Here is a 12,431-nt window from a genome sequence, read left to right on the forward strand (position 1 = left end):
GTGTGTGTGTGTGTGTGTGTGTGTGTGTGTGTGTGTGTGTGTGTGTGTGTGTATGTGTGTGTGTGTGTGTGTGTGTGTGTGTGTGTGTGTGTTTGACTGCTTTAAAAGTTGCAGTTTTCGGCGATGTTACGTTACACTGCTGTCTCAACGCCGCCAACTTTCCTCACCGCTCTTCGCTGCACACAGGGTCTCATCAGAGGATCCGGACTGTCGGGCCTGTCGTCCTCATCCTCCGCTTGAGCGTGACGCTGCTTTCACCGTGGCCTCTTCGGCCAGCATGGCAATCTTGCCGCGGGGTGCTTTTTTTCATGCACACATACACGCACACACACAGTCCTACATCATGGCTTCATGTCAAACAGGCATTGCGCCTCACTCTTCCTTCTCTTCTCGCCCTTGCTCGATGCCTTAGAGCGGTCTGCATTGTCTTTTTGTTCATTCATTCTCGTGTACTTGCGTGCTTTCCACCAACGATCAACCCTACGCTGCACCAACAAGTGTCCCTATCAAACAAACTCCAGCCAAGATGCCAAACAACAAGGGAAAGACATGCAATCAACACACACGCAAGCACACGAACACACACGCACACACACACACACTATCACACACACAATCACATTGGTGCTTCAATGTCGTCTGCATTAACGACAATAACGGATTCCGACAAACTGGACGGAGCGTTGGAGGATGGACGGTCCGCTCCTCCATCGCCATCAGGACTGCTGGTGCCATCACCATCACCGCTGCTTCGATCCAAACCTTGCTGCTGCTGCTGCTGCTGCTGATGTTCGTCGTTGCTTGTGGCGGCCGTGCTGTCCTTCTCAGCGCTACTCGCCTCCCCTCCCGCCACGTCATCATCGTCACCATCACCATCGTCATCATCATCGTCGTCGTCCTGTTGTGCGAGTGCGAGTTCCTGCGCAACATTGGGTCCACATGTGCGTATCGCCTCGCTGTCGCCAGCATTGCTCCCTCCAGCCGTTGCTGCTTCGCCATTCTTTGCACTGTCGGTGCTGAAATCACCATCCTCTTCTTGCTCTTCTTCCTCTTTCTCATCTTCTCGCTGTGCTTTAGTTGACGCCAAAGCTTCCACCTCACCGCTCCCCTCCTCCCCCTGCTCCTCCTGCAACTGCTGCGTCACGCCATCGTCTCCACCATCACCACTACCGTCGCCACCACTTGCACTACCATCATGTCCCCAATCACCATCAACAACACCAACACCTTCACTGCCGCTGGACTTCACGGCAATGGACGCGTGCGTGTGTCTGTCATCTGGAAGCCTGGCCAGCGCCAGCCAGAGCGGTGATGGGTCCTCTGTGTCCGCGTCTGCTGTAAACGCCTCATACCGCGTGCCAAAGTTCTCGCGTAGGACTTCCCTGTGCCCCTCTATGACTGACAGCGGCTCAAACGCCACCTCCGGCAGTTGCATCACGTTACCGCCCTCAATGGGAATGTCCGGTGGAGGCTTTGCCTGTCGACCCATGCGGAAGAATCCTCCACCTCCGCTGCCACCACCGCTGCCACGAGACTTGGACGGTTTGGAGGACGATACTGCGATGTCGTCGTTGTGCGTTGGTGGAGGTGGGCGAGAATAGATGAGCAAGAAATGCGAGCAAACATGCAACAGCATGCGACGGTTGACAAGTTGGTCTGCGAGCGTGTCGCACATGACAGCACGCTGGTGATGACCCTCTCCTCTCCAACACCAACACCAACACCAACACCAACACCAACAACAGCAACAACAGCAGCTGTGGGGACCTTTGCTCCTGCGATTCGCGTCGCTGCGCTGCTGCCGACCGCTGGCGGTCTTGTGACGCGCACGTGATGACGATGATGACGATGATGATGGCACCGCGGCTGATGATGATGATGGCTGTGGAGATGTTGAGCTGGCGGTTTTGTCTGCACCGTGCCACGGTTGAGGAGTGAATCAGTGCAAGTACGAGATGCAGCCGGGTGAGAAGAAGTAGTGATGGTCGATTGAACACAGCACAACCCACAAACACACACACACACACACACACATACACACACAACCACACACACAACCACACACACACACACACACACACACACACACACACACAGACACATACACACACACACACAATCACGACCTTGCTGGAGGTGTGCTGGAAGAGCGGATTCTTCCTCCTTTGTTGCGACGCGCGGGAAGTTTCGCGCCTCCAGCGGGAGACGACCAAGCAGCGTCAGGCACACCTGCAGGCAGCGAGGGGAGGTCAAGGTTGGTGTTGACGCGGGTTGTGTGGGAACATGTGATGAGATGCGTGGGGGGGCGGGAGGAGACCAGAGAATAGGAAGAGAACAGAAAAGAGAACAGAGGTACAGGCACGCACATGAAGTTTGCACCTTTCGAAGCTGGACGTTGAGGAGGAACATTTTGTCCGAGTCACGAACGCGGCCGTCTTGCGTAATGTTGGCGTCCATTTCCTCCATGGTTTCCTCCATTTCTTCGCCAAGCCGGACAAGCGCCTCTTGCACCCGCAGCATCTCCAACTGGAAAAAGGGAAAAGGAAAGGGAGTGGGGTCGGTATGAGCTCGCTTGAACGCTCACGCACACGCTCACGCACACACACACACACACACACACACACACACACACACACACACACACACACACACACACACACACACACACACACACACACACACACATTCCATACACCTACCTGTCTAAAGTCCTGGACGGTTGGCGCGAATCGCATGTTCTTGAGCTGCGGGGGCACGTCGGCGGGGGACGATATCCAGTGGGGCAGGTACGCGTCAACCAGACCCATGGTCCTGGTGGTGGTGGTGATTTCGAGGAATGGAAGAGTAAGTCAGGAGTGTCGAAGGAGTGCATATAATAACATACGCAAGTACACTTACACAAACACACACATCCACACACACACACACACACACACACACACACACACACACACACACACACACACACACACACACACACACACACACACACACACACACTTCGCTGTCACAACTGACCATTCTGTTGCCTGGGAGATGTAGTTTTGGAGCGAAGAGTCTTCTGGCTCGGTTGAGGCCGCTGGTTTCGGAACATATGCCCACCCGGCGGGATCAGGGTAGGACTGCACGGAGGACCACATGGAGAGGAAAGATGCGCAGTGAAAAACGCAAAAAATGAGCGAGTGAAAGAGAGGAAGAACGAAGGGCAAACGTTGTGTTGTTTTGAATGGAGTTCGGCGCAAATGAGAGCCAGCAACGAGTGATGAGAAACGTAAAGTCGAGTGTGTACAACACCAGAGCTGCACATTGACTCATTGTCGCCATAGCTTCCAAGCACCTGCGCCACTACTGTACCTTTGGTTGCCTGAGGTGGAGGGCCTTTTGGATGAGATATTGCACGTCCTGCACATTTGGGTAGCGCATGAGGATGCTCAGCGACTCCACGTAGTCGTGCTCGAGCACTGCAGATGGGGTGGCGGGCATGGACACGGAGGAATGGAGGAGGAGGGTTGATGTGAGGATGAGTGGACATGAAGGTAACGTGACGAAGTGGTGCACTGTTATACACACGCACACGCACACACACACACGTACACACACACACGTACACACACACACACGTCTCCGTACCGTAGTCCCTGATGTACATGAGCATGGCGAGGCAGAGGTAGTCGAGGAGAGCAAAGTCCGCCAGGAGCGCGTCCCACACCGCCAGCGTGGACTCAAACGCAAACTCGCGGCTGAAAAGCAGGCGGATCCATCGACTGGAAGAGGGGAGAAGGTGGTGAGCCGCGTAGGAGGGGAGATGTGAGCAGCATGGTCATGCTCACAGTAGCACGCAACGACACACGTGGTACACACACACACACGTACACATACGCACACACACACACGCACGCACACAAAAACAAAATCATGCTGAACTCACATGCCAAAGACCTGTGGAGGGATTTGCAACTCCTCCAACCGCGCAAACAATTGCGGATCGTGGCGTCTCACGAGCTCGTGCTGCAGCCTGAACACACACACACACACATGGTCACATGCACGGAAGGTGAGGTGGTGCGACAAGAGTACAGGCAGGCAGGCGAACAACGAAGTACACGTATGCACAAACACGCACACACACATGTACACGCATGCACAGCAGCACGCGCGCGACCGTTTGCTCACTTGTTCAATTTCTCCTTCAGTGGTGAATCCTTGGGAGGACTCGAGACGCTCCTCTGCACCGCACCACCACCGCCGCTGTTGCCATCACCGCTATCACTGCCATCGTCCTCATCGTCGTCCTCATCGTCGTCCCTGTTGTTTGGGTCGGGCTGAAAGTCTCGCGCGTGCTTCGTTCTGATCCAGTCCCTGGCAGACGTGGACCGGGAGAGCCCGCGACGCGACGACACGCTGCTGCTCATGCTCGTGTTCTGCGAGCGCCTGCCGTTGGTGTTGCTGCCTCGGTGTCTGCTGTTGCTGGCGGTGGCTGTTGTGTTGTGGCGGTGGTTTTCAATTTCGAAGAAAGGCTTCATTTTCTCCATGAGTTTGGAAAACGCGGCAAAGGCGTCGTGTACGACATACGCGCGATTCAGCACAACCTGCATCTCAGCCCTGTGTGTGTGTGTGTGTGTGTGTGTGTGTGTGTGTGTGTGTGTGTGTGTGTGTGTGTGTGTGTGTGTATGTGTGTGTGTGTGTGTGTGTGTGTGTGTGTGTGTGTGTGTGTGTGTGTGTGTGTGTGTGTGTGTGTGTGTGTGTGTGTGTGTGTGTGTAAGCGAAGGTAAAGACAGGGAGGTGTTACCCCCCCCCAAACTCCTCCATGTACATCTCACATATTGCCACACCCCTCCCCCTTCCCCCATCCATACGCGTAATCCCATCCATTGCCACCTCTCCACGTCACGCCATGACTCACGGGCGGATGTCTGCATCGTCAACCCTGATGCTCTCTTGGTCCAGCAGCATCAGAATCGGCGCAAGCAGCTCATGCATCCCCTGATGAACAGTGGTGGTGGTGGTGAAGTTGGAGAATGACAATCGAAAAACGTGATCCGTCATGGTGTGGAATGATGTAATGCATGACAGATGGAAATGTGATCATACACACGCGTGTACACGTATGAACACACGCACTCACGCACAGCTTCACGTGTGCACACACGGAAAACTATACATACGCACACACACACACACACGCACGCACAAGCGCCCACCTGCCGATAGCTGATGTCTGGGTTGAGTTTGCTGTAGCAGAAGAGGATCTGGGTCATCATGTCGTACACGCGGTCCGTGTGGAAGTAGCGAACCTCCGGGAACGTTCGTGTCACGTCCTGCAAGTGTGGGAAGGAGAAGGACGACGGTATTTCATGGGTGGATGCTGTGGTCAGTAAGAGGGGTTGTGACTGCAGCCGCATACACAATCGTGAACACACACACACACACAACTCACACACGTGCACGTACACGTACACGTACACGCACACACACACATCCACACAAAGCACGCACACACACACACACACACAAAGCACACACACACACAAAGCACGCGCGCACACAGCACTCCAGCGCGTGTACTGATGGTGTAGTTCGTGCTCACCCTGACAATGACGTCACGCAGCTCCTCGTCCTGGAAAAACTGGAACCAGGGGCTCTGCACCGGTGGAGACAGGGGTGTATGGGTGGGAGGCGTGGACGATGTGTTAAGGCATCCTGGGAAGGCGGTAGGCTGCTTCCTGTGTCGACAAACAAAACCACCATACACCAACAACACACCATACACACAAACAAATCACACATCACACATCACACACATGCACACCACACGTGTGCACACCTGCTCGTCCTGGGAAAGCGGGTTGTTGACGGTGAGATCTTGCATCGTGCTCGCGCGCGGGTCAACCATGTGCTGTCGACAGACAATGACAAATGACAAATGACAAATGACAAATGACAAATGACAAATGACAAACGACAAACGACAAACGACAAACGACAAACGACAAACGACAAATAACAAATGACAAACGACAATGACAGTGGCAGCGTTGGTGACGACAATGGTTGGTGATGAGGATGATGAAGCAAAGGATGGACGGACTGCGAGTCGGTGCGTTGATGAGTGGTTGAAACTGAATTCAATTCAAAACAAAACACCCAATCTCGGTTCACGGCGCCCGCGCCAATGCTCAATGCTGACACACCAGTAGCACATACATGTTCGCACCTGCTTGCGAATGGCCTCAAACTCCTGCCGCGATGCCTGCACGCACGCCGCCCACTCGTCCACATTCTCCGGCAGGGACCCCAGGAACAACTGACGGCAACGAAGAGGAAGCAAACGAAGAACAAAAGCAAGAGAAGGAAGAGAAGGATTAGGACGATGACGACGACGAAAAGCGAGTGCAAGGAGCACGAGAGGGGAGATGGTGAGACAAGTCAAGCAATTGGTGAGGAACAAGCCACAATGCCAGTGAGCATGCGTGAGCATGCGTGCGCGTGGACAGGACGTGTGGTCTTCATTTCATGTGCAACAAGCAGCACTGTGAACGATGTCAAATGGGCCCAAGGATTCGGCCGCGGCATGAGCACACACCCGCCAGCAGACGCCGCGGAACGGACACGTGGTCAACACGCCCATCAATGCCTGCGTAGAGAGGAGTGTGTTGGTCCAGTGAGAGATTACTATCGCGTGCCAGTGAAACGCGGCTCAAACACGCGCAGGAACAGGACAGGCAAACCAGCGTGGCGCACGCGAGGATGCCACACGCAAAGCAGCGAGCAAGGACAAACCACACAACCGCCGTCACTTCCACTTGGCATGCTGCTGACCTTGGACTTTAGGATGGCAAGGTAGTCGTTGCGGTGGAAGAGGGTGTTCCAGATGTCGGTTGGGGTGGTGGCCGGAGCAGCGGTGATGGAATCGTCCATTGGGTTTGAGGCGCCACGAACCTCGCTTTCCTCAATCGCCGACGCATCGGGGCCGCTTTGGCCTTGGCCAGTGTCGCCGCTGCTGCCGGCGCCTGCGCCTTGTCTTTGGGTGCGGCTCGCATTGGTGGGATTCGCTTTTGCAGAGTCCATCACGACGGCACGCACAAGTTCCATGTCATCTTCCCAAGGTACGGACTCAAAGTCATACACATCCTTCTCATGCATGGATTCGGACGCCACCCGCGTTCCCTGCAACGATGTAACGTGATAGCGTTCAGAAACACGGTAAGCATTGAATAGCAACTCGCCCGCAAACACACAAGGCACACGCACACGCAAAGCATCTGAAGCTGAAAGGCTGGCACACCCACAACATACACAAAGACACGAACACATATCCAGACACACATACACACACGTACACACACATACACACACAGACACACACAGACACACACAGACACACACAGACTCTCTCTCTCTCTCTCTCGCAAACAGTCACACCCACACACACATACACCCACACACATACACCCACACACATACACCCACACACGCCGACCTTGACAAGGCGAGCCTTGCGTTCCTTGAAGATGCGCACAATCTCCTTTGCTTGCTGATCATCCCGTTGCGCCACAAGATCTCGCACGGCATCCTCCAGCGCCTTGATCTGCGTTGCAGTGGAACACCCGTTGATACGGGCAACCAGCGCCTGACACTGCTCGTCCATCGCCCCGCCCGCGTTGTGATGGTGATGAGGGTGATGTGGGGAAGGAACGGTGGCTTTTGAAGCGCGAGACACACAAGCAGCACAGACAGGCGATGTTTGTGTTTGTCGCCGCTGTGGTTGGAGGGGGGCGATGTGTCAGCGCTCAATTTGTGGTGTCGCAGACTGGAAAATCGTTGGGGCGCCGCCGCCGCGCTCCGTTCAAATCCATGAGCGATGAGTGATGGCAGTGCACTGGTGCAGGGCGTGCACGCGTGTGTTGCGGCTCATCGCTCGCGTTGACAGCAGCACCAGCCCCCGAGGGAGAGGAATCCGAACTGGGTGGATTCATCACGTATTGGTGTGTGTGTGTGTGTATGTGTGTGCGAGGAAGTTGTGTTGTGGTGTGGTGTGACAGTGAGTGAGACAACAACACTAACAGCGTCGCGGTTTTCGATGATGATGATGATGGGTGGTTCCGAAACGGCCCCACCAAAAAGAAGCAGACAGCTGCAAGTTTCTGTTGTGGCGAGCACGATGTCAATGCCTTGATGGGTAAGAGGTTGGTGGTTTGGAACGCCTGTTTCCGTACTCATTCATCTCATGCAGTTGCTGTGGAAGGGTTGCATGCTCGAAGCTGCATTTACACGCGCATGCACACACACTCATACAGCGTGCTTCTCACTGCGCATACCACATCACACATCATACATCATACATTACACGCAGCACACATACACACACACACATCACATCGCACACACACACACATCACATCACATCATACATTACACATCGCATGATGGCCCACACATCGTGGCCATGTCTCTGCCTTGCTCAATGGGCGGTGCTGATTGCAGCGTTGGCTGCCGCCTTTACATCAGCGCCTGCTGCTGCTTGGGTAAACAACTTTGATGCTACCTTTGACTACTCCTGCAGCGCATTCGTTGGCGTCACCAGCGAGCACAGCAACTTGAACGGTCTGGCGCGTGCAGATGATGTGTGTGCGTGTGTGTGTGTGTGCGGATGATGATGATGATGATGATGATGTGTGTGTGTGCGTGTGTGTGTGTGTGCGGATGATGATGATGATGATGATGATGTGTGTGTGTGCGTGTGTGGATGCACTCGTGATATATTGTGATGTGTGTGTGTGTTTGTGAGTGTGACAGCCTTTGTGCTTGTCGGGGTTGTACGCGCCTGCTTGTGCTTTGGCAACGAGGCCTTGTCTTGCAATTGGTTGCGCCGCCACAACTCACATTCTCGCCACATGCGTGTGCGTCCCTGTTTGGTAGAGGACCGACGATGGAGCTTCACGTGCGACACGCTTGGTGCGGGCAGCAGCACACCGACCACGTTCTTTACGGGCTACTATTCCGAGGGATACTACGACCAGGCCATCACGTACAGCTGTGGCACCGATTTGTGTACGTCTTGCTGGTGACAACGAAGAAGAGGGTGGTGGTGATCGACATGATGCTGGTGATGGTGATGATGTGAGAGGTCAGCCAGCAACAAGCAGAGCAGGGTGAACATCCTTGACACAAAAATACACTCACACTCACACCATGCGCATATGTCCATCCATCCCGTGCATGCATATCGACCTGAACCAGTCCTGAACCGGCTGCAGTCCCAGCACTCCAACAATTATGAGGACCGCATTTTCGCGTTTGGATGCGCATCTGCCCCTGGTGCCAAGCTCTTTGGCTGCACATACACGGGCTACCTCAACGGCATGGATGGCCTGCTCAATTTCAACGCCGCGAGCAACCAAGTCCTTGCAGGTGCGTGCGTGTGTGTCTGTTTGTTTGTTTGTTTATATGTTTGTTTGTTTGTCTGTCTGTTTGTCTGTTTGTCTGTCTGTCTGTCTGTCTGTCTGTCTGTCTGCGTGTTTGGAGCCATGTCTATTCAGTGTCGCGTACTCTCACGCGTTCCGTGTCTGATCGTGCCTGAACCACCAATGCCAGGGCTGTCAAGCTATCATGACAGCGGCGTAAGTGAACCATGGTTTGAAATGTGTTGCCAAAGGCAATGGATTCGCGCACATGCTGTCGTCAAACCTGATTGCCAGATGTAATCTTTCACACATACACACACACCAATACAAGTCATGCACGCATGCTCACGCAAACCACACACATACACAAATGCTTGCCTTCCTCTGCAGCCGGAGGACCGCGTGTGGAGGGTGCGGTATTGCGAAGTTGGGTGTGATCTTGACGGCAACTACATCAACGACGCAACAAACCCGCGGCAGTGCACAGGTGAGGCGGTGGGGCGCAATGCCCGCGAACAGGGCGCTGTGTGTGTGTGTGTGTGTGTGTGTGTTGGCAGTAACCAGTGCATTGCCTTCGTAACCAACCACATACATGCACACGCGCGCGCTCACATGCACACTCACACGCACGTACAGCGCTGACGACGGCGACGCTCGGAAGCGACATTGACTTTGAGAACGCGGCAGAGGAGACGTTTGCGTCCGAATGTCCCGATTTCCAGGCGATGAAGATCTTCTACTCGGAATACGACAGCGCAACACGTGCGGGGAGCTTGCGGCCGTGCTTGTTGACGGTGCTTCAAGTGTGCGGGCGTGTTTATGCGTGAGCCTTTGCCCCTGGAAATGTGTCTAACATGCCATCTGTTCATTCACCTTATGCGTTGCTGTCACTTACTCCCTCACACACGCATGCGCGCACACGCACACACGCATATGCACATACGCACACACGCATACGCACACCAGAGGACCGCTTGTTCCAGCTCGGGTGCAGCGCCATTGCGGATGGCGGGTCTTTCCCGCGAAACGCCTGGTCGTCAGCAACATATGGCAACCTGCAGGCGTTTTTCGACTTCACGTGCCCACCAAACACATGTGCGTGCTTTCGTGTGGGGTGTGTGGGTGTGTGGGGGGGGTGTCTGTGTCTGTGTGTGTATGTGTATGTGTGCTTATGTGTGCTTTGCCCACATTTTTGTTTGTATGCTCCTGTGTTGCATGTCATGCCATTTGCGCGACACACGTCACTGCCGAATCATCTCACAGAACCAGCATCACATCACCGCCACGAACACCCACATGTTTCCAACTGCCACAGTTGTGACTGGCATGCGTTCCCAGTTCATTTCATCATCGCTGGATCGCGCGTACTCCTTCCAGTGCAGCTCAGCCCCAAACACCGATGTCTCTACCACCACGTGCATCACCACCACCAGGAATTCGCTGTACGCAACCGTGGACGTCTTCGTCAACGAGACTTACGCAATCACCGGTGGGTGTGTGTGTGTGTGTGTGTCTGTGTCTGTGTGTCTGTGTGTCTGTCTGTGTCTGTGTCTGTGTCCGTGTCCGTGTCTGTCTGTGTCTGTGTGTTGGTGGGTATCGATGTGGTTGAAACGGTGTGACTGTTGCCGCTTGTCTCACCAATTGTCCCTTTGTCACCCTCGAGCATTACGAGTTGCTGATTGCGCTGTGCTCGGAGTATGCTCACATGCACACACACACGCACATGCACGCTTACATGTCTGCGCTCATGTGAACAATTGTCAACCTCAGGTGTCAACGCCTTGTATGATACGTCTGGCAATGTCGACCGCCAGTTTTCCTTGACTGCTTGCCAGGTACATGTGTGCGTTGATGTGTGCGCGTGTGTGTGTGTGGTGTAAGCGTAGATGTGCATGCGTGCGTTCGTGTGTGTGTGTGTGTGTGTGTGTGTGTGTGTGTGTGTGTGTGTGTGTGTGTGTGTGTGTGTGTGTGTGGTTGTGTTCAACTACTGTACGTGCACTCACTGTGAAAACGTTTTGCTGTGTACTGTGCGACAGCTGGAATGCCACACTGGATTCAGGCTTGACATTGATGGCGTGTGCCGAGGTGCGCTGGTGGTGGTGGTGGTAGTGGCAGTGGTGGAGGTGGTGTGTATTGCTTGTGTACCTGTAGTTGGTTGTTAGAATTTGGCGTATTCTCATGTACTTGTGGTGATTGGATGCTGTATAGAGATCACCACGACAACAACGACAACAACAACTACAACCACAACAACAACAACAACCACTACAACTACTACGACCACAACAACGACAACAACAACTACAACCACAACAACAACAACAACCACTACAACTACTACGACCACAACAACAACAACCACTACAACAACCACAACAACAACCACAACAACAACCACCACTACAACTACAACAACAACAACCACAACCACTACAACCACTACAACTACTACGACAACAACCACCACTACAACTACAACAACAACAACCACAACCACAACCACTACAACCACTACAACTACTACGACAACAACCACTACAACAACAACCACCACTACAACTACAACCACTACAACAACAACCACTACAACTACTACTACAACCACGACTACCACGACCACAACAACAACCACTACAACTACAACAACAACTACTACTACGACAGCAACAACAACTACTTCTACAACCACTACAACAACAACCACAACAACAACCACTACAACTACCACCACCACTACCACAACAACAACCACTACAACTACCACCACCACTACCACAACAACGACGACGACGACCACTACTACTACAACTACCACCACCACTACCACAACAACAACAACCACTACTACTACAACTACAACCACCACTACCACAACAACAACAACCACTACAACTACTACTACTACAACCACGACTACCACTACAACAACAACCACTACAACAACAACAACAACCACTACAACAACAACAACCACAACAACAACAACCACGACAACAACAACAACAACCACTACAACAACAACAACAA

At 53.5% G+C, this 12,431-nt stretch overlaps 2 protein-coding genes across 2 annotated transcripts; one reads left to right on the forward strand and one right to left on the reverse strand.

The window, feature by feature from the left end:
- Positions 1-417: 417 nt before the first annotated feature.
- Positions 418-7,800, reverse strand: PTSG_12373 (uncharacterized protein). Its single transcript, XM_004992810.1, has 18 exons — positions 7,481-7,800; positions 6,820-7,167; positions 6,584-6,634; positions 6,215-6,304; positions 5,825-5,896; positions 5,588-5,641; positions 5,202-5,318; positions 4,904-4,983; positions 4,174-4,602; positions 3,929-4,015; positions 3,631-3,764; positions 3,355-3,461; positions 3,019-3,122; positions 2,700-2,811; positions 2,380-2,526; positions 2,127-2,229; positions 1,768-1,911; positions 418-1,557 (listed from the first exon to the last, which is right to left on the reverse strand). The coding sequence occupies exons 1-18, from the start codon at positions 7,646-7,648 to the stop codon at positions 617-619; spliced, it is 3,288 nt and encodes a 1,095-aa protein (XP_004992867.1). The 5' UTR covers positions 7,649-7,800; the 3' UTR covers positions 418-616.
- Positions 7,801-8,235: 435 nt separating this feature from the next.
- Positions 8,236-11,566, forward strand: PTSG_05975 (uncharacterized protein; the record flags this gene model as incomplete). Its single annotated transcript, XM_004992811.1, has 11 exons — positions 8,236-8,604; positions 8,920-9,051; positions 9,241-9,411; positions 9,595-9,620; positions 9,795-9,891; positions 10,041-10,166; positions 10,371-10,499; positions 10,720-10,893; positions 11,175-11,239; positions 11,441-11,489; positions 11,556-11,566. Exons 1-11 carry the CDS (start codon positions 8,424-8,426, stop codon positions 11,564-11,566), a joined length of 1,161 nt encoding a protein of 386 aa, XP_004992868.1. The 5' UTR covers positions 8,236-8,423.
- Between the last annotated feature and the right edge of the window lie 865 nt (positions 11,567-12,431).

The sequence above is a fragment of the Salpingoeca rosetta genome (genome assembly GCF_000188695.1).
Source record: "Salpingoeca rosetta unplaced genomic scaffold supercont1.15, whole genome shotgun sequence".
Taxonomy (NCBI): Eukaryota; class Choanoflagellata; order Craspedida; family Salpingoecidae; genus Salpingoeca; species Salpingoeca rosetta.

Coding starts and splice junctions, on each gene's coding strand:
- PTSG_12373 (XM_004992810.1), bottom strand. CDS start 7,648: ATGGACGAGCAGTGTCAGGCGCTGGTTGCCCGTATCAACGGGTGTTCC. Junction 3,765..3,928: donor CCTCCACAGGTCTTTGGCAT/GTGAGTTCAGCA, acceptor CCCCTCTTCCAG/TCGATGGATCCGCCTGCTTT. Junction 2,812..3,018: donor ATCTCCCAGGCAACAGAATG/GTCAGTTGTGAC, acceptor CACCACCACCAG/GACCATGGGTCTGGTTGACG.